The 23,171-nt window shown below is 39.2% G+C and overlaps 1 protein-coding gene across 1 annotated transcript; it reads left to right on the forward strand.

Annotated features, from left to right (window-relative positions):
* Nucleotides 1-230: 230 nt before the first annotated feature.
* On the forward strand, nt 231-2,074 carry LOC148863424 (uncharacterized). Its single transcript, XM_088978520.1, has one exon. It carries the CDS (start codon nt 397-399, stop codon nt 1,843-1,845), a length of 1,449 nt encoding a protein of 482 aa, XP_088834646.1. The 5' UTR covers nt 231-396; the 3' UTR covers nt 1,846-2,074.
* The last annotated feature ends 21,097 nt before the right edge of the window (nt 2,075-23,171 follow it).

A 23,171-nucleotide genomic window follows, 5' to 3' on the forward strand; every position in this document is an offset into this window, starting at 1 on the left:
TTTTTCTTATATATATAAGTAAATGGATTCGAATTGATTTTAGAATCTATTAGTAGAATCTGAGCTGAACCAATCACTGAAATTCTTGTCAAATTCGGATTGTGCACAGAATTGAGATTCCATCCAAATGGCATTTTAGTAAACAATGGAAAATGTAGAAAATAGAAAAAATCAAAATTAACAACCAAAAAATCCGAGAGGTCGCAAGCCATAGAGGGCAATCCGCTACTCGCAGAGTCGCAGGTGGAAAAAAAAGTCTGTTGAATAACGCGTAAAGAAGCAAGGGTATATATGTAATTTTCCTGCTATTAGTTTCTCTTTAAAACCTTCCGAGGAGCGAAACAGGAAAAAAATATTTAAAAAGAAATTCTCTGAGCTTTTCAATTTTGATCGTCCATGGCGGAGGTTTCAGATCTCCACCTCTCTGTAGAAGATGACGAGGAAGGAGTAGAAGATATTGAAGATCTAGACTCTGTTCCTTACTGGTCCAACGACTTGGATCATGACGACATCTACGCCTCTGATTCCGACCCTTTCTCTCCCCGTCTCTCCGAATTCGTTCCTTCAGATCCGTCTGTTCATGCTCAGGTTTTCTTCGATGGGGATGACGTCGACGAGCGGGAGGCCTGCGTTCATATTGGCGATGGAGACAGCTCTGATTCCGATTCCGTCGCCGATGTGAGTTACTTCAACCATGAAGATCGGGTAAGCTTCGTTATGGATTTGTTTGAACGCCGCGCGGAACAATCTCATATTGTTGGTAATAATGGTAGGGTGGATAACCCGTTTTCGGAAACCCTAAACGACTCGAATTTTAGGGTTTTTGAGGGGAATGATGAAATCGGCTCTAATTTTCTTGACCTAGGGTTAGGACTGGGGTTGGCTCTTGATAGACATGCTGGGGAGGACGATGACAACGATGGGTTTATGATTCGGGAGCGTGGGGACGATTTCTTCGTGGGTAGACGACCTTCCGTCTCTGAATCTGGTGATGATTCGAACTACCGTTCCTTGGACCCATATGAGGAGCGCAGTCCTCGGCTTGTTAACATTGAATCTGATTCTGGCGATGAAGAGGTGGGAGTCTTGGGGATTGATTTGCAATCTGGGGATGATGATGATGATGATGGGTTGGATCGAGCTCCTGATGATCTGGGTCTTCCTCTTTGTTGGGATTGTCTCCATCTGGAGGATCAGAGGGACGCCAATGAAGATTTTGAGTGGGAGGAAGTCATTGATGCGAGAGAGGTTCTAAGTATGGTGATAGATGCTGATGAAGAGAGATCAGTTTCAACTGAAATCCATGAAGTTCGATCTGAAGAAGAAGCGGGTGAAGACAGGGAAGAAACCATGAGGAATTTGGAGTGGGAAGTACTTTTAACGGCCAACAACTTGGAGAGGAACCAAGAATTAGAACACGAGGAATCTTACCTGGCTGATCCTGATGCTTACATATATCCGGCAGAGTATGAGATGATTTTTGGACAATTTGCAGAAACTGAAGCTTCTCTGAGGGGTAGTCCTCCTGCTGCAAAAACTGTTGTTGAGAATCTTCCATCAATCTTTTTAACTCAGGAAGATGTGCAGAACAACAATGTCCTTTGTGCAGTTTGCAAGGATGAGATTTCTACAAGCGAACAAGCAAAGCGGCTCCCGTGCTCCCACCACTACCATGGAGACTGCATTATTCCATGGCTTAGCATTCGTAATACTTGCCCTGTTTGTAGGTACGAGTTACCTACAGACGATCCTGATTATGAGCGGAGGAGGACCCAAAGAGCTGGTCATCGCCTGTCAGGCGATTCTCAGGTCAGAAATGATTTTGAAATATTTCCCCAACACTAGGATGTGCAAAATGTAGATACAGTTTCTGGAGAGAGAGTTCATTTCTTTTTTTTCTTCTTTTTGTTTTTGTGACAGCAATAATGTTGTTGGTGATTTTCATCCTTTCTGAGTAAGAATGTATGTTTCAGATTGCAAGTGTAGGATCTTTCTATTAAATAAATGTCACATGATGTCTGATTTGGGTGTACATGGTTTGCTTGTACACCTACCCATATCATTTGAAATCAAATGTAGGTCTTGAGAATCTCTGTACATATGGTCATTACCATTCGTTTTTATGGTTTATTTTTCACATTATATATCTTGTTTTCAAATTCTCATGGGCATTAAGAGTATGCATCCTCAGGAAAAATGTGGATAATCCATTGGACAAAGCATTTGCTACTCTTTGTTATGTGGGATGATTTTTGTTTAGGGAAATCTTCAATGAAACCCACCTCACAAATTTTTGTTTGTCTGTACAGTCACAACAAATTGTAAGTTTCAAATCCTCACTTTATGACACTGCACCCTCCTTTGTATTAGCATCAATTCCCCTCATTGTCACTGTTCTCAACTGTACAACGTAATAAAAGTTTGTTGAATGGGGGTAATTGAAGATTGGCCATTTTTTTTTTAATACTGTTGAACGGTGCAGCTGTACTCTGTCAAATGCTACAAACCTGAGAGAGAGTTAAAATTAGCTTTGCATCTTCTAACACAAAATTGCAGCTTAGGATTATGTTTTAATACCATATCGCCCAGCCAAGCAATTTTGTATACTGTCTTATAAAATGTTTTTATATTGTTATTTTTTTTGAGACTATAATTATAAAATAGACATTATTAAACAAAAAATATTTATTTTTCGTGTTTATAAACTAATTTCTTATTATTATTTTCTTATTTGTTAGGGTTTAACTAACACAAATATTGCTAACTGCTGTATTGAAGCCCCAAAGACTTCAAAATCTGAACTAATAAGGCAAGAACTTCATATTTTGTCTAATCAACACATTTCTTCTTCCATCTTCTTTTCTCTTTTTCCTATAACAAAAATAGGGGTACAGCCCCTATATATATTTTTTTAATTTTCTTTTGTTTAGTCTTTTTCTTCTCATAAATATGTTGATTTTCTGAACATAAACTTGAAGTATATAATTTTCTTATGAAAGTTATGAATAGTTATTGAGAAAAGATGGTTATGGAACTTAGGGAACTACCCTAGAATATGTGGTTTTTCTCAAAAATAATCCATCCCCTAGGCACAAGGCACCCCTTGGTTGCCTAACCTTGCCTTGGCGCCTTGAAAACTATGTGCATATTATCTTGGTTGGTGCTTGTACCTTACATATTTCTTTTTTATTTTTTTTTTGCATTTATTCTAGTTTTTTTAAAAGCAAGAAGTAGAACCAAAACCAAAGGGTTCCTAGTGTGTGAGACACAAGGTGCAAGGTGAAATGTATGCTTGAAAGAAGTGAGGTGCCACTAGGGATGCAAATGGATCGGATCGGATTTGAATCAGGGTATATTTGAATCCGATCTGAATAACCAATTGGATCTGATAGGACTCGATCTGAATTTGAATCTTATTGGATCTTTGGATCTAATTTGATCTGGATCCAATCTGATTTTTGATTGGATCATAGAATCTAATCCGAAGATCCAACCAAGGGTGATCTGAATTCGACCAAATAGATCCATCCATTTGTACCCCTAGCTGTCACCTTTTGTACTAAAAGAAAAAAAAAAAAACTTGGTACGCAGGAATATATTAATAGAAAGAAATATAATAATTTAAAGTGCTGGTAGCTCTTGTACGTAAGTTCAAGTCGTACATGGACTAATTGTTTAAATGTTGAGCATCATATAACATCTTACACCATAAGCGCAAAACTGTCAAGTAAAACCAAGTTTCATTCATTTTATGTTGATCTAACTCACTTGACATGATAATGTCTATTAGGATGCATGAACCATGAGAAAAAGATTTGCTCTGCTTGAAAGGAAAGAAATTTTGGGTGTGGTTTAAATGTTTCAATTTGAGTTGGTGGGCCTCAAATTTGGGCTTCAGGTAAGGCAGGCCACATGAAAACTTCAGATGAGAGAATATTTTAATTCTGGTAATTACTTTTACAGAACCAACACTTTTAAAACAAAATAAACTTGTAAGGGAAGGCTTTAGATCCTGAGAGTGTTCCAAAAGAGGTTTTAAAATTCATGATAGAAATTTGTATACTTGCCAATTTGCATGCTTTTATTTATCAAAAGAAAAGAAAAAAATTTGCTACATTTGCAAAATCATGTTATTTTTGTTGTACAGGGCAGTTGTTTTTGTCCCAAAAAATAAATATAATACCTAAAGAATGATAAATATTAAGGTTCAATTTGGAAGGAATATAAATACAAATATGTGTGTAAAGCCTTGTTTTCTGTATTATTTAGTATGTATTTATGCTCTATTATAAAAAATTGGGTTGAGTTATGGGTCAATCCGTTGATTCGATTGTTAGAAGTTTTCACTCTTTAATTTTTTTATTTAGTCTTTACTCTTTATTGTTTACTCTTTAAATTGTTATATGTTCAAATTTTTTTATTTTATACTTGGAATTTCAAGGTTAGTTCCTTTAATTTTGGCATTTTTTTATGTAGTTTTTCTTAATTTTTTTTTTAATTTCAGTTTTTTTTTTTTGGAATGACCCAAATTAACCCATGGGTCAATCCTAACCCGAACATTTAGGGTCAGGGTCTAGCATTTGATAACCTGACCCGAAATCAACCCAAAGTGTCTTGACCCAACCCAAACCTGACCCACCCAACCCAATTGCCAGGTCTACATCTAATGGCTGAAGAAAAGAGTTTGAATTTTCTGCACATCCCGATTTGCACATTTTCATGCACATCCTATCATAATGTGCCAGGTCAGTCTCATACTATTAAACTCTTACATGTGCGAATTGATTAGAATGCTGGGAGAATTTCCATTTCTTTGCTTTGATTTTTAAATATTAAAAACATTAAAACAAAAAAGAGAAGAAACATTTTCTCCTTTACTAATGGTTCTGAAGAGGATTTCTATGACCTCTCTTTCTATAATAGAGGAGAAACAAAGTAAAATATGTTTCTAATATGCAACAAAGGGCAAACAACAAAATTTGTTGTTTATTTACATCATTGCATGTTTCTTTTCTCCATTTCCCTTTACAATAGGAGTAGCAATAGATCACTCATATCTTTTTGTGCAAAATACCTTGAAGCAGCCGGTGCAAACAAAATCTAACCTGAACTTTCTAAGCAACCACAACAGAGATGAGAACCTCCCATCATATGATTTAACTTTATGCTTGGTTTGAGTTTGGTGGGGGCTTCTATATTTGGCCGAGGCTATCATGCATCTTTCGAAGTGCTTGCAGTGCTCTAGAATGATGGAGAAGATAAGCTCCCAAATTTGTCTAAACCATCATTGCTGTGTCTTGAGTAGACTGTAGGCATCTCCTTCTTCCCATTCCATTTTTAACGCTTTCATCCAGTTCTCTTTGTAAAAGCCTTCTCACAGCAAAAACAGAGAACATGGGATATGGATTTTTACATAAATTTGGCTTCTTAAAAGGAAATGGCAGCAAACTCCTTGAAGAAGAAGAATAAGAAGAGAGTTTTCTAATTCTTTAATATATTTTAATATTTAAAAGTAAGGAAACAATGCAAACGGATGCTCTTTCACATCCTTAACTAATTATAGAAATTTAATTGTGCGATGATGAAGGAGATCCAGACTCCTGATTTACTTGAATCTTGATCACCGGCTGTTCCAACAGGATCGACAACACTCCACTGACATCGTCTGACATTGTACATTTTATACATCACGGGTTGCACTTTTATGTATAGGTATGTCAATTGGATTGGATTTTGTGCAATCCGATCCAGTCCAATGTGAGTCCATTATAAATGGATCAGGTCCAATCCAATCCAATTCAATGAATGTTTTGGATCAATTTGGACTGGTCTAATTCAATGTTTGGACTGTTCAATCTGTTCAAATTCATTTTTATTTAGATTGGTTTCGACTCAAATCCGGTCCATTCACACATATATTCTTATCTTATATTAATAGACTAGATATTGACTTAATCCAACCCAATCCAATATAAATTTGTTACAGGCAGATCAGGTCCAATCCAATCTAATAAATATTTGGGACCAAATTGGTCCAATCCAATATGTCTTGTTGGTCTGTCCAATCCATCCAAATTGATTTTAGACTGGACGGGGTCCAATTCAAAACCGGTCTATTAACACCCTTACTTTTATGGTGGTTTCTAGTTTCATAGTGTAATCATCTCACTATGTGCAATACCGGATCAAGTTGGCAGGGTGTGGGAAGGTGTTTCATTGGTAGGAGATCCCAACTCGATTTGCTTCATGTTGAAGGATCTAAAAGAAGAAGGAAATGCCAACAGAAAGAATAAAAGGGGAAAAAATGGTGGAAAAAAAAAAGGTCTTTATGGTGGGAAAAGATTAGAATTTATTCTATAGCAGACAAGTTGTTCAAATGATTGGATGAGAGAGATTTCATTGAGCAAGAAGTTGAGAGGGTGTGGGGAAGAAGGCACAAGAGATGTGTGGAGTAGAGATGGTTATGTACCTAATTTTGCACCTGTATTTGCAGCAGAGCACACTAGTGTGTTAGCTGGCCTGTTTTACATGTCTATGTTCACAGCAGATGGAGAGTTGTATATGTGGATTGGATGATTTTATTTTATATTTTTTGGTATTCTTATTTCTTCTTCTTCTTATTATTTTTTGGGGGGGAGGGGTTTAAAATAGGGTTCTTTGGAGTTCAAATCTGCACCCCACAATGTCCCACAGCACATCCTTGCCATATATTGAGAACATCTTCCTATGAAAATCATCATCATCAGGAGATATTCTGTGAGGCGCCCCCTTGTGAAGCGCAGATGTGAACTCGGTTCTGTGTTCACGAGGCTAAAAAAAAAAATGGAAGCGTCCGTAGTAAAGCATCAGAAATCAAGCATACTCTTCAGCCCAAATATTCCTCGGCTAAAAAGTGGGCCTTTGTGTTTTGTCGGACACATATCCCATTTCTTTTCCGTTGCACCTTGCATTCTTGGGCCTTTCATGTACTTTCTCCATATTACTCGCGTATACGTTTTATTTATTTATTTTTTCTTTTGGGGGAGGAGGGGCTAAATTACAGAGTCGGAGACTACCACTTACTTGTTCATCGGCCGAGCTGGGCCTTAACAGAAAATTATTATCCCGAGCTCAGCAAAAGTTGATTATATTGGATTAGATCACTATTTTGCACTCCCAAAGCAAAATACTTTCATCCAAAAGTTGGATTAGACTACTGTTTTGGAATATAAATGTTGGATTAAATGTACAGAATGACAATGGCGTGGACTCAAATACTTGAGAATGATTCCGCTCATACTGCCACTTGAATTGACACATGAGAGAGAGAGAGATCTTAGTTGATAGAGAATTGATGAAGTTTCCCGGAGATAGGCCAGTTTACAATAAACGAAGACTTCCCAGCCCCAGCCCGTCCAATTGGGCTTCAGCTCTGTCATGGCTACTCTGGAAGACGAATAAGGTTGATCTTTTAACCCAGTGTACTGAATTTTACGGTTCAATCCAAATCACATTCTTCTTTTCCATTGAGGCTCCACACTCATTGTCAGCAATTTCCATTAGTTGCCTTTCATTCTTAAGGCTTGAAAAATATATAGAGAAAGGATTATTTATAACATATGTTAGAGAATAAAGCCTATTCTGGAACCTCATTTAATAGCTTAAGTTCTTTGAGATGGTATCTGAGTCGCTTTGACCAAGTGGTATAGTATTCGATCCTAATTGTTTCCTATTATAATTAATTAAATGAGTTTCTATTTGTCCACCTTCAATTCTGATGAACTTTTGTGTGAGAGGGCTTGATTGAAAATAAAAACCTAATCAGTAACTTTACCTAATAACTTAAGCTTTTAGGTTAAACAGTTCTTTGAAAATATAATTTTATACACATACCACTCTAGTTTATATTTTCAAAACTTCATTTGGATGGATTGAATTTGGGGATGAAAATAGCCCTTAAGATTCCATTTCAGCTGTTTGTGAGCATTGTTGTATGAGTGGATTGGAAATCCCTGGGGTTCCACTAGAATGCCAAATTCAAAGCCCATAATCCCGTGTTGATGATTTTATGCCCACCCAAAATGGACCCATATGATGAAATCCATATATTCGTAAAATTGGCTATTCAAATTCTGCCTCAAAACCCAAATCCACCCAGCTCCAAAACACAATCTAAGGAGAGAAAGTCATTTCAAACTTCCTTTCTCGGATTTCTCCAAGGGGCTGCTCATTAAGAAAATTGCACAGTTCCGTTCCTATAGCTTGGTTAGAGTCAAAAAGAAAAACAAAATAAGTTGCTTGTAACTGTAGCTAGGCTTGAAATCAAACCCAAATAGAAGTGAAGTGGCCCATACCCTTTAAATCTGGAACAATGTGGTTGGATTATGAGAATCAAGAGGTGGGAATTTTGGCAGGTTTCCACAAGGCATTCCACTTTACTTTGCTTAATTGATATCTTAAAATCGCCTTTCCACAGCAATTCTCCATGTTTCATCCCTATAACCTTTTTTGTATTGCAACCCAAACACGGCCTTAAAAAAAATAGGACTTTGAATCTGTAGAACAGATAGATAGATAATATGAATGGGTCATATCATTATCATCATCCTCCCTCCACATGTCTGAGAAAAGGGGAGACGTTCCCCGAAGGTTTCCGGACATGCTTTCCACTCACAATGAGCCATCAGTTTTCAACGTTGAAGGAAAAAAAAAGCACTTCTCTCTCCTCTCCAGAGAATTGTTATCAGAGAGGGAGAGAGAGAAAGAGATCCCTCATGTTCATCATTAATTTGGTTGAAATTAAACAAAACAATCTTTCTAACTTCCAGAGCTATGGCTCATGGCTCATTAAACACACTGGACCTTACAGCATCTTCTTCATTGCTTTTTCTTTTTTTTTTTTTTTGGTGAGTGGTTTCCTCTGAACAATCATCTTCTTCTAGACATCTACACTACAGTACCATCTATAAACTTCACAGTTTGATTCGATTTTGTGATTTGTGACCTGGCTGGTTAACCCAAGTACCAAGATTTGGTTCTGCCATTAATTTGATTCGCTGCTGTTCTGTGAATCAGAGGAATAGGTTCAAGTGAATCAATTCGTGGTTCGTGGATGGATATGATGGCCATATGGGAACCTGGCAACTTATGAGGCCCAAGAATTGTTTCTGGTTTGGAGAACGATGATGTCCCAATTAAGGGTGTCCATGAAAAACCGAAAAACTGAAAAATCAAACTGAATCGAAAAAATTGAATCACAAATTGTGGTTAAATGAATCAGTCGATTTGGTTTCGGTTCGGAATTTTTGAACAACCGAATGATTGATTTGGTTTTCGATTAACCTATAAAAAAAATTCGATAATTAACCGAATCGACCGGTATATATATTTATATGTATATTTTATATATAATTTCTATGTATTTTATATAAATATATATATTATATATTATAAATATAAAAAACCAAAAAACCAAAGAACTGAACTGGTCAAAAACCGAAATCGGTAAATCGATTCAATTTCGATTTGATGAAATGAAAAAACCGATATCACTAATTCGGTTTATAAAAAGGGGCCATGATTCGGTTAAGTAGCTGAACCGTGGACACCCACGTTTGATCATGGCTGAAGTAGCTGAACTGATTCACTTATTGCTACGTCTTTTAGTGGATAACCAAGTGTTTAGGGATGTAGTAATGAGGAACCCAATGTAATTCACCCTCTTCAATGGCTTTATTCACTGAAAGACAAAAGAATAAGCCATTCTGAATGTCTCAGGTCCCTTCCCTTTTTGGACCCTAGAAATAAATCCATCCTGTTCCATACCCTGATATTCGCAAAGATCCGTATTGTAAAAATATATCCAACATTTTTATCCGAATCCGAAAACAATTTGGCCAAGACATGTGGCATGTGCTGGAACCGACCCATGAGCTGGACTGGAGCAGGACCGGTGTACAAAATTCCAGTATAGATTTGGACCTCTACATTTGGATCTGGATCTAGCTGGGTCCTCTCCGAAGGACCGAAGCCAACTCGCTTTTTGGGCCCTGTTCACTCATTGTCCTTTTATGCTTTAGAGGCCCATGGCCACTGTGGCTCGTGGTGCTAGCATTCGTCATATTCGTCTAAACTTGTGGAACATATATGCGCCTTCCGGGATGTCAAGTCAACGAAAGCACAATTTAGGAATTGTTGTCGATTGAAGTATAAGACAGCCAAACGGTATCAGAAACTGTTATTTTATACTAAGTTCTCAGACTGGAGAGACTATTTGGCCCGTTGGATGCCAACAGAAGAAGCACAGAATGTTACGGCTCAGCTCTTTTCAGTTAGCTGTGGCAGTTCTTGATTCAACCTGCCAACCCACCTTTTCAAAATTTCTGTTTGTGTCTAAATCAGACCTGACCCGAATTACCCACCTTTTCAAAATTTCTGTTTGTGTCTAAACCAGACCTGACCCGAATTACCCACCTTTCTCATTGGTAAACCCATTGACCCAATTGCACCAATTGTTTAATGCAGCCTTGGATAAGCTCCCTATGCTATGCCAATGCTTCTACAACATTTAGGCTGCTTTTGGTTGCATGTAAAATGAATTCCTCAGAAAATGCTATTCAATAGGAAGAATGAACTACTTTTACATGGGTGTCAGTTGAATCGAGAAACACCAATTTCTTCTTGGAAAATGACTTATCAAAGAGTAGAAAGGATGTCATTTTCCTACAATTACCCATTTTGAAAAATCATTTTCCTTCCATGGTCATTTGCTTAGAACCAAACACTGCAAAAAAGCATTTTCCATGAAAATAAATCGTTTGCCTCTTGCTTTAAGTGCATCCAAATGAAGCCATTATCAATATCAAACCATAGACCCGACAATTAAAAGTTTAAAGCTCCTCAATCTTCTTTTACAAATTTCATTTGAATAAAGAAACCCACATGATGACAAACCGACAATGACACCCACACTTATTAATAGGTTTGGTGGTTTCTCTAATTGACTAGAACACTTATTGGATTGAGTGGCACATACCCACAACTTTGTTCGGACAGGTGTTCTGTTATTTTGACAGAGAGAGAGAGAGAGAGAGAGAGAGAGAGAGAGAGAGAGAGAGAGAGAGAGAGAGGGCTGAGTAATTCAACCCAATTCAATAAATCAATATACAGTATGTTTCAATATATTGTCCCAAGGCAATTTAGCTGGAACCAAAATCCAAATTATTAACAAAAGGGGCCATGGGAAAACAAAGCTGTCCCCCTGACTGACGGGGAAGCAATCAACCAACCACTTATCCTCACTGGAGATGTTATTTGGCTTTAATGGGGGTTGGGTCTGGACGTCTAGTTCACAATTGGAAATGGGGGGGTTTTGGTTTCCGAGAACACTATTACAAGGATTTGTTTTTCATATTGTAAAATATATCAAACAGATTTTAAGACCTAATAGGGGAATGTATCAGTCATAAAAGGGGTGGAGTTTTTAGGCTTTAGCTCAAGTTAATAGGTTGGTTTGAATCGATTTTTGGTCAGTGTAGTGACGCCCCAGCCCGGCCCAACCTCTTTCTTTGGCAATACTTGAAAGAGGAAACTGAATCAAGTGGTTATCTGGGTTAATTGAGAACAATAATGGTCTTGAAATTCTTGAGCCAAGTCGCCAACTTCTTGGATTTGGAGATATAATTGGTGGCAAATCAACTTCCCTACGTACAGGATGGCTTGGATTGGCCACATCATCCATCCAAATGGCAAAAGTAAGGCATCCCATTTCCGATAATAAACCGGGTGCCCTAGTAAAATGACAAAAATACCCCTACTTGTATTGATAAGGTTGAATACAGAGGGGTGTTATTTCTTATTTGTCCTTTAAAACATTACCTTTTGACTATTAGTTAGGTTTCTTTTGGTAGGCTTCACAAAGTCACAAGCAAAAGAAAAAAAAAAAGGATTTCTCTTTTTAATCTGGCCGGCCTACTCAGTTGAGATTATTCTTTTTCTTTAATTTTTTGTGGGTGGGATGCTTGATTGGTGGGTTGGTTAGATCAGTGATTGCCGCCTTAGGCTCATATATATGCTAATATTTTGATTATTTTTTTATTTTGGGGAATGAGTAACAGATGACAACAAATATGGTTCCAATCTTAATAATGAAGCCTCATGGTTTAGTTTGGGGTCGCTCATGATGAGACAATAAAATTGGGGGGGGGGGGAATTGGGACCATGGAATGGAAGCATCAGAATTCAGAACATGAGCAATATTCATCGAATATCTTCCATTAATGCCGTAAAGCGTTTCCCAGTATGGATAACTTTCCTTTCAAACGGAAGCATCCTGAGATGGTGTGTCGCTGCCTGACTACTTCTCTGTGGACTGTGCTTCACGGTTGATGACGATTGCATGGGGGGGGGAGGCATTCAGCTTTTGAGCGTAGCCCCAAAATTCGATTTGTCACCGTCCATGAGAATAGTCACAAGTGAATGTGAAAGGAGGAACCCCGTTTACCATATGAGCAACCAGATATGGAATTGCCCCAGACCCAGGAATCTTTTCACTTGGCAGCAACTTAACGCGGTTGCCCACATCAATGACTTTTTACACCATCCCCATCCTGTGTTCAGTGTTCATTCATTCAGTAAGTGACTAAGTTCAATTCAACAGCCTTTACATCAACAAGGTGGTTTTTTGATAAGTGCTGATCAAATAGGTGCTTGAAGTGAAATGAAGTAAAAAATAGTCAGTAACTAAATATAGAAGTTCACTATCTAATGGATATATGACTTGGATTGATATATAGAACAGATCAACTAGAAAAGAAACTGGGGAGAGAGAGAGATAGAGATCTGTCTACTTGTCTAGAAAATCTTTTACCCGAAATAATAATGGCTTAAGGTCAAAGGCCTGCTAACAATGTCTTGAGCTCCATTCATTTTGGAAATTATAGAACAAAGCAAGATCAGAAGGACTCTAACCAATTTAGAGTCATAAAACAAGATAAGGGTACACAAATAAACAAACAGAAAGCGATGGAGAATGGTCTATGAAGACAACCAAGTGTTTGCTATCTTGTACTAGATGGAAGTGGCAATGATGATCGACCAAGTTGAGCCAGATTTTAACTGGGTTGAAACTGTAGGGTCAAATCCCTTCTGGAATGAACGAAAGTGTCAACTTAAGCCAGATGCAGATAGAGAATGTACGTCAATACTCAAAAGCTAATAGAATAAAAAACCTAGTTCCATACTTCCATGCCTCATGTATAGAGAGAGACCTGCCAAGTGCCAACCAAACCCCATAAACGAGTTGACCCAGTTTAGGTGGATTTGTGGCTGGGACCAATAGTTACATCCTTCATAACTTTTAGCAGTATGTGTCAGAGAGCGGGTTCATTAATAATCCAAGTCTGAAATGTTTGACATATTGCTAGGAAGGAATATTGGAATAACCATGAAAACAGGGATGCCCAGATGACCACCGGGTGACATGTCAAATGAGCTCCAAGCTCGACATGTGGCCTTATATGGTAAATATCTACATCATAAAAGCAACAGCATCAGCATCCACCAGAGCCAGAGTGGGCAAGAACTACACAACTAACTAGGAGGGAGATGATGAATGATGTTATTTTATATTTTATATATATATATATATATATATATATATGTATATATATGTAATAAAGTAATACATGTCCCTTAAAGATGACTATGATGGGTTAGGGTATTGAGCATTTCTAGCTACTTCAATAATGGGATCGATACAGTACAAAGAATCATGTCATTAATTCAGGGAAGGCTAGCTTAAAGCAGTTCAATGCGCCTGAAAATTTGAAAGAGTGGTTGCTTAATTTTTATGTGACTCGAGAGCGGTAAGCTAGTAGAGCTGGCTTAAGTTGACAGCTAATAGCGACGTTCTTAGGAGCTCCATTCGTTTTCAATGGATCATGGAATGAGATCAGAAGGTTTGCCTTGCCACTAATCATCCTACGCAAAGCAAGATTATTCTCAAAAGACATGGTTCTGCATCAATAAACAAATCGAAAGGAACCTGGCATGGAATGAACTCTAGGAGACATGCAAAGGTTGCTATCTTGGCACTAGGTAGAGAGTATGGGGTATCAACAATTTAGGTCGGAAAATGCCCAACCTGGAATGTGATTTAAACTCATTAATTTGAGAGATAGTAACTTAGACCTGATGATCAGGTCAGTTCACACAAAATAATCTGGTCTGATCCATGATGGGTCAATCTGGATTAGCCTGAATATATATATATATATATATATATATATCCAGGCATACCACAAATCAGGCTGAAACTAAATTTGGATTTGGGATTATATTTATCAATAAACCCAATTCAGTTTTCAGATTGGAACTGAATTGAGTTGATTTTATCAATCCAAACCTGGAAGATGCCAGGTGAGTTTAGTGGATTGATGGGTCAAGACTGAGGGCAGAGATGGGCACTTGCACAATGGCACATCGCCACAGAATAATAAGTGAACGATGATAACTCAATAATCAAGAATGGTCTCCGCTTCGCATGTAAAAGGTGTAGGAGTTGAAAATGTAGCAATGTACCATAAATTAGGCATAATGGGTCTAGGCCATGTGCATCACAGCAAGGGAAACAGTAACAAAAGCAATGACAGCAGCATATGAAACAATGGAGAGAGCGAGAGAGAGAGAGAGAGGAAGAAAAATGTTAAATGCAGAATTAAAATCCGAATAAACAATTAATCATATACCCATTTCCTGAAATGCGTAAAGGACTTCGTTAGTGGTTGAGGACCTTCTTGCAAGTACGCAAGAACATTTATATAATCATGCGTGCAAATTCGAATCACTCAACAAGGCACCCACCAACCACTATAAAAATTTAAAAAGAGAACAAAGATGAAAGATTATCGAGACACGACAAAGATAGAAAAGGTTAAACGAGACACATAATACTAGTTAATAACCCATGCCAAAAAAATAGTAGTTAATAAACCCATAAACTTTAAAAGCTGAAACCTTTTGGTGTAGCAAACAGATTTTTAAAATTGAAGAATAAGTTACAAGGCAAAAAGATGGAAATGGTGTGTGTGAGATGATGAGCTTATCCTCTATCACCCAATCACTTCACAACTCATGACCTCACCAAGAGTGGAAAAGTTGATTTTAGTGGGCTGAAGGGGATACAAAGCCCACATGGTAGTACAAGTGAGGGTACCACGAACTTCAAAATTCAGCCCCTTCATCGCCGTCCATCATCATCCATCATCATCCATCCCATGATAGGTGATGTGAAGGGTCCATAGTAATGACATAGAGCTATAGTCTGCACACATACATACACAGAGATTTCATTTAGCTTCTTCTTTCTTTCTTTTGAGTTGAAGGCGGTTCAATCCAGTGGCAAGGTGGTGCCCGGCAGCCATGCGCGACTTTTAGAGGGACCCACTTATATTATCTACCTATCCTGCAACCGTGGCTCTCGGTTCTCTGCTTACTTCTGTTGGATAGAAAAGGATAACCGTTAAGTCGAATCCTCCTCCGTACCTAGCCGAGGCGTCATTCAAAGGGCACCGTGTTCCTCCTTCCCTCAGCAATATCTTTCTCTTCACCACCCTCCTTTGGATGAGAAAGAAAGAAATGGTGAATTTTCAAATTCCCCCACCTCACAATTTTTTATCTATTTGTACAATTGGGAATAGTGACCAGTGGTGGAACCTAATACAATACAAGAGAGTATATAGGGGTTTTGAATAATAAAATTAGGAAACAAATAAAAATTTGTAAGGTAAGGTCAAGTAAAGTAAATACTGATAAAAAAAAAGTGAGGTACAGTAAAGATTTCTCAAAAGAAAAGGCTCTAATGGCAGAGTGGGATCCCTCCCATCTAAAATTTTAGGGCTGCCCTTAGGTGCTACTGCAAATCTAAAGAAATTTGGAACCCAATGATCAAAAGAGTAAAGTCTAAGCTGATCAATTACTAGTGTGACTGCCATACTAGGAGAGGGGATGGGAGAGGAGAGGAAGTACAAGCTGGCGGGGAAATGGAGACTGGAGTTGTTCATTGAAGCCAAATCTTTCCTGTTTGAGCAAGGAAGGACAAAGGGGAAGGCTCACTTGAAAATCAGAGAAGGGAGCAGGGCGATGATTCTCCTACCAAAGGAGGCCTATGTGTCATTGAAAGGTTTTGTAGATGGAACTGTTAATTCCTTACGGGAAGAAGGTTGGAGAAACTCGCTAACCTGTGAGAACAAGAGGTTCGAATCTATGCTAAAAAGGAATGGAAAATGGTGGTTCATAATGGTTACCGAACTCTTTGGTATTAACAAAAGGCAAGTGTTGTGTATTCTAGAAGGCCTGAAGCGGAGAGGGTGGGATTCCTTCGCTTTTAACCTTCAAGCTTTTCTCTTGGAGGTTGAAGGGAGAGTGGAAGAAACCCCTGGCTTGAAGGATTGTCATCTTTCTGCCCTGTGTAATCAGGTGCCCTGCTTTAAACATTACCCTGAAGTTTTGGTGTCCAGCTCGACTGCCCTTCGATGAGTAGCTTTGGAAGTAGGGAGTGGGAGCTGGGAGAAGAGAGTGGTCCTAGTGGCAGACCAGGTGATAGGAGATTGGACGAAAGTTTTAGAAGTAACTGCAGAGAGGTTGGGATTAGATGAATATGTAATGCTGCTACCTTTTGCTGAAAAGAAAGCTTTATTAGATATTGAAGATAAGAAACTGATCTTCAGTACTTTCCTTGTAGAAGGAAGTTTGATTCAGGCCCAGATTTGGGCTCCAAATTGTAACGAAGTTGAATCTAGAGCTGATAGCTTCTTGATTAAACTTCTCGGTCTTCCTTTCAACCTTTGGAATGATAAAATACTGAGGAAATTTGTTAGAGTATTGGGTGGAGTTCTGTTGGAGGTTAACTTAAGAAACTTGAGAGCTGTGGAACTTAAGGTTGCAAGGATCAAGCCGAAGAACTTGTACAAGGTCTGGTTAGCTTCAGAAGATGAAGCCTTGCTTTGGAAAAGACAAACAGAGGTTGAAGGAACTGACGAGCTTGCAGGTTGGTGTACACGTGGCCTTCAGGGGCTAGTGGGAAAGCCTAGCGCGTGTGGGCGAAATACAAAGGAAGGGGAACAGTTGCAGGGGTGCCCCAAGTCTCGAAGCTTTCCCTTTAAGGCTTCTAATTCAAATTTTTTTGAAGATGAGTTGTTTAAAGAGGGCGGCCCGTCCTATGCTGACGTGGCTAAAATGGGAAAGAGTCGTTTGTGTTCAAAGTCTTTCTCTGAACCGGCTTTAAAGAAGGTTGGGTCGGACGAGTCAGTGGGTGAGCCTTCACTTGGTTTTAAAAGCCCATGTGACAACTTAAGCCATCACGTGGGGCGGGGCAGGCTTGGGGAGATAATAGATGGCAACATTCATCTATCATTGTCTAGGTCTCGCCCTCTCGACTGTGGAGGGGCTAAGTTGGCAAGCAAAGTAGAAGGACATGTCCTCTGTGTTGGGTCCGATGGAGTGCCGGCGACATGCAACTCAACACTTTTGATTGCCCAAACCCACGCTATTCGAGAGGTAGTACAGAAGAGAAGAGGCCGACCAAGATTGGTTAATTTGCGGCTCCGATTCTGAATATGATGAAAGTTCGGAAGCCAGTGGGAGTTTAGGCAGTGCGGCAGATGAAGCTCTTTCTAAAGTTCAAAACAATGATCCTTTTAGCCTGGATAGTTTGTTCTTAGGGGATTCGATGGGGGAGGGAAAGGAGGGGGAGGTGCGGGTGAATGATCTTAACCCAATTCTGGCTTAGCCCCCCTTAGTTCTAGTGCTTTGCAAGAGGCTGAAAAGGAGGTAGCTCGGGTCTTCTCAGAGTCGAACAAGGGTACCTCACAGAGAGGTGCATACTTAGGTAAAGCCACAATGTGTCTACAGGGGGGGGGAAGTGGGTGAGGAAACTTGTAGAGAGACAATAATATGGGAAATCTTAGAAAGCCTTTTGGGTGAAGTGGAAAGGAAGGAATTGCAGAGAGGGAGCTGGAGGGGACATAAAGGGCTGTAGTTGGAGGTAATTTAAGAAGGAACAAGAAGTTTCCTAGGAGTGAGGGGAGTGGATCTTTAGAAAAAGAGGAAACTAATGGGGAAGAGTTAGTTGCAGAGTTTGTGAAAAAGTTGGGGTGCAAGCTGAAGAACCCGAATGATCTAAAAGCCTACATGCAAAAGAAAGAGGACAGCAAGTTGAAGTTTAGAAGGCTAAGTGAAGTGGAGAAGTTAAAAAAAAGATATTGAGGGGGACAAGAAGTTTGAAGTGAAAGGGATTAGAAGAAAATGGTCTAAATAGATCTTGGAGGAATTAGGGTTAAGGCTAAGAGTTTCCAATGAGAATCCTAAGTTAGAATGTGAGGGGGTTGGGCAGCATTAGGAAGAGAGCAACAATTAAAGAGGTAATTAAGAAGTTTAATCCAGATGTGATAATGATTCAGGAGTCAACAAGAATGGATTTTGATTGCAGATGGGCAAGGAGTGTGTGGAGTTCTAAGGGTATAAAGTGGGTGGCTGCTCCTTCGTGGGGTTCCTCAGGAGGGATTGTGATCATGTGAAAAGAAGAGATACTCATAGGTGTGGAGGAGCTAATTGGAGATCATTATGTCTCCCTAAAGTTCAGATAAGTGGACGATGGATATGAATGGGTACTAACAAGTGTGTATGGCCCCAATGACTATAGGTAGAAGAAGAAATAATGGGAAGATCTGAGTGACATTAGAGGCCTCTAGGATGGACCTTGGTGTGTGGAAGGGGATTTTAATGTAGTGAGATTTACGGAGGAAACCAACAACCCCAGACAGAGAGTGACAACAAGTATGAGGAAGTTCAACCAATTTGTGGACTCTTTTAAACTCAAAGAACATCATTTCCTAAATAATAAATTCACTTGGTCCAACCTTTAATCAAGGCCAATTTGCTCTAAGTTGGACAGATTTTTGTTCTCAACAGATTGGGAGGAACATTGGGGCAATATTACTTCTAGGGCTCTCCCTAGGCTTACTTCATACCACTAGCCTATAGTGTTGGTCAAGGAGGAAATAAGAGGAGTAGGGCCTACCCCTTTCAAGTTTAAAAATTTGTGGTTGACTCATCCGGGTTTCATTGAGGAGATCAGAGAGTGGTGGGAGCAAGCTAATCCAGTAGTTGATTGGGAGGGAATGATGTTCCACAAGAAACTCCAATACTTAAAATCTCAATTAAATGAGTGGAATAAGCTTGAGTTTTGAAGATTAGAAGAGAGAAAACAAATTCTGGTGGAGCAAATCGAGGATTTGGACCTGAAGGAAGAGAGAGGCCCCTTTGGAGAGGAATGAATGAAGTTGAGATGGGTTTTGAGGAAGCAGATGTAGGACATCCTAGTTAAGGAGGAAATCAGTTGGAGGCAAAAATCTAGGTGTAAGTGGCTAAAGGAGGGAGACAGAAACACAAGATTTTTCCATTTAGTGGCAAATGGAAGGAGAAAGAAGAATTTCATCTCTAATTTGGAAGTTGATGGAGCAATTCTGTCCCACCCGACTGAAATTGCAGAGGCTCTAGTAAACCACTTCAAATCTATTTTTAGAAGGCATATGAATGAGAGAGTGTGGTTGGAGGGTTTGGATAGACCGACTCTAAGTGCTGAAAAGAGAGAGTGGTTAGAAAAAAGGTTTGATATGGAGGAGGTAAATGAAGTAGTATTCTCTATGGATAGGACAAAAGCTCTAGGTCCAGATGGGTTCACAATGGCCTTTTACCAAGATTGTTGGGATATTTTGGAGAATGATCTTAGATTGATTTTTAAGGAGTTCCATAGGAGGGGTGCAATAAACCCGGGCTTGAACTCAACTTTCATTGCCTTAGTCCCAAAGAAGAAATATGCTTCTCAACCCAAGGATTTTAGGCCTATTAGTCTGGTGACTAGCTTGTACAAAATCATTGCAAAGGTGTTGTCTCTCAGGATAAAGAAGGTACTCCCCTCTATTATTGCACTCAACCAAGGTACTTTTGTGGCGGGAAGACAGATCACCGATCAGATACTCATTGCAAATGAGAGCTTGGAGAGATTTAGGAAGTCAAAGAAGAAGGGAGGGGTTTGCAAACTGGACTTGCCATTATTCTATCCTGGTGAACGAGACTGTGGTTGACTTCTTTCCTGCGTTGAGAGGTCTAAGACAAGGAGATCCTCTTTCCCCTTTTCTTTTCACACTGATTGTTGATGTGCTTGGGCGATTGATCCATAGAGCAAACTCGAGGAATTTGATAAGAGGGTGGAGAGTAGGAAGGGAGGAGGTTCCCTTAACTCTTCTATAGTTTGCAGATGATCCATAGAGCAGACTCAAGGAATTTGATATTAGGGCCTCCCTTTAGGAGATAATCCTAAGAGTGTAGTTTTTGGGCTCCGATAGTGAAGAGGTTTGAGAAGAGGCTAGCGGCCTGGAAGAGAAATTATCTTTCTTTAGGTGGAAGAGTCTCTCTCATTAGGTCTACCCTAACTGACCTACCTATTTACTATCTTTTAGTGTTTAAGATCCCCTCAAAGGTTTCAATTCTTTTGGAAAAATTAATAAGGAACTTTTTCTGAGAGCCTGGAGAGGAGAAGAGAAATCATAGGGTGAGTTGGGAGGTGGTCTCTTGGTGTAAAAAACTATGAGGTCTTGGGATTGGTAATTTCAAGAAAAGGAATATGGCTCTACTGGGGAAGTGGTTGTGGAGGTTCTCTTTGGAAGGGGTAATTTGTGGACTAAGATTGTTGCTAGCATTCATGGGTTGGAAGACAATGGTTGGGATCCTGGAATCTTGGCAAGGGCTTCAACTACTTCTCCTTGGAAATCCATCCACAATCTGCTTCCAATTTTCTCCCATTGGATCAGGTATGGTCGAAATTCTCGTAACCGAATAAATTTCTGGGAACATCTTTGGGTCGGGGATTCTCCTCTGAAAGACTAATTTCCTTCCTTGTATGCTCTTTCAGACTTGAAAAATGAACCCATATCTTTGTTCTTGGTCCCTTCAGCCTCCACTTCTAGCTTTGGATGGAACCTTGGCCTGCGTAGGGCAATTAGGGATACAGACTTTGATAGCTTGGTAAATCTGCTAGCCTCCCTTGAGGGTGTCTTCCTAAACCCTGCTAAGGAAGACACCAGATTTTGGACCCTTTTTAGCCTTGGTACATTTTCTTGTGCTTCATTCTTTGAAACCTTAACTCATCCCTCTTTTCCCTTAGGGTTGTCCTTTCCAGTTAAGGAAATTTGGAGCAGGCCTATTCCTCATCGAGTTGGTTTTTTTTGTGGAAAATTTTCTTGGAAAGAATCAACACTTTAGACTTACTTCAGAGAAAGAGACCCAACTATTGTCTACTTTCTAATAGATGTGCTCTTTGTTGATGGGGAATCTGACTACCACCTCATGGTCTCTTGTAAGGTTGCTAAAACTATTTGGGAGTGGGTTTTCTCCCGTTTTGGGTGCTCTTGGTATCCTCTGGAGACTGCCCATTGTTTGTTTTCTCCTTTTTTTAGTTGACCTAAGAAGCGAGGGAAGACTATGTGGAGGTATATTAGGGCAGTGATTTGCTGGTCTTTGTGGGAAGAAAGAAACTCATGCATTTTTTCTGACAAGGAAAGAACATTGGAAGATTCGTTAGATCAAATCTTTTTAAGATTTGTCCACTGGGTAAAATCTTTTGAGTTGTTTTCAGATTTTCCTTTGGATGACTTGCTAAAAAACTGGAAAGAGATTGCTTTCACTGCTAGATGCAAGAGGACTCTTTGTTCGTTCTGGTCCCCCTCCCCCCTCGGGCTTTATAAAGCTAAATTTTGATGGCAACAACATAAGGAATCCAGGGCCCTCTGGGATTGGAGGAGTCTTCAGGAATGAGGAAGGGATTGTTATTGCTTTATTCTCTGGCTCTATTGGAGAAGGTAACTCTCTTAGGGCTGAGATCCTTGTAGCATTTGAAGGTATTCGAAAAGCAAAGAAATTAAATATTAGCCACTTGATTCTGGAAGGTGATTAGAAAGTGGTGGTTAGTTGGTTGAAGACAGAGGACAATGGTTTGTGAAACTTTAACAATGAAAAAAAAAAAACAGTTCTTATGGCTAGGTAGGGACATTGAGATTCAGTACAGCTGGACGAAGAGGAGTGCCAACTCATTTGCAGATGGGTTGGCCAAGCAAGGAGTGACTAGGGAGGCTGTTTTTTGGGCCAGTTTTTTATTTTTTTTTTGCATTCCCCGTGTTTTCTGTTTTATCTCTCCCTCTGTATCCTTATTCCTTATCTTCTCTTAATTTAATGAAGATGATGTTATTGATAAAAAAAAAAAAAGAAAGAAAAGGCTCTAATCATGAAAGTTTGCTGCAATCCAACCTTATACTGTAATACATTTGCCCCATTTATGTTTTTCCATTGAGTTGGTATGAATTCTTGGTTGAAGATTTTTTTTGTTTTTTAGAACCGAACAGGAGCAGATTGGCTAATCCCTGAACCAGGACCCAATATATGGTCCAGTTTGATCCAGAAACCCACATGTGCATCAAGCAGTCCAATAAACTTGGCATTTGAACCATTAGAGCCTCGTTGTAGTTTATTTTGTTGTAATGATTCATATTCTCGACTCTTTGGTCCCCTCAGGAATGTTAGTGGGAGATCCAAATCAAAGCAAACACTCCCTCCTACCCAAGAAAAGATTTACCTCAAGAACAAAATAATCACCAAAAGTTTCTAAGATTTTTGGTTGATGAGCACTAAAACCAGCTTTGCAGATTGTCTATTGTCTCACACACGCATCTACCCAACTAAGAACAGCTGGGGCTCATATGTTGAATGCCCTCTAGAAATTATATTGAACGTGTAACACATCACCTTTCTTGTCCCCAACACATCACCTTTCCAGAGCCCAACAGAGGCTTCCATAGTGGAGAATAAGATCAGAACTTATTTAAAGCAAACACACAGAATACAGTTAGGAAGCTTAAGATATTGGCCTCATAGCTACAATATATAAAATTACAAGATTTGGGTGGCAAGTTGCTGCCTCTCAACTTTCTTACAAATTTATCCAACTCAAGTAGGCCATCAAGGGGATTAAAAAAATCCAAACCAAATAAAGAAAGCTAGAAGCTATCGTCTGAAAACAGTGCATCTAACTTGGATATGAATAAACATGAAGTAATCCAATCCATTTCCAAAATTGATAA

This window comes from Nelumbo lutea, chromosome 3 (assembly GCF_056320005.1).
Source record: "Nelumbo lutea isolate HS-2025 chromosome 3, American lotus-T2T, whole genome shotgun sequence".
In the NCBI taxonomy this organism is placed as follows: domain Eukaryota; kingdom Viridiplantae; phylum Streptophyta; class Magnoliopsida; order Proteales; family Nelumbonaceae; genus Nelumbo; species Nelumbo lutea.

Excerpts from the sequence above, each read along its gene's own strand:
- LOC148863424 (XM_088978520.1), top strand. The coding sequence starts at position 397 with ATGGCGGAGGTTTCAGATCTCCACCTCTCTGTAGAAGATGACGAGGAA.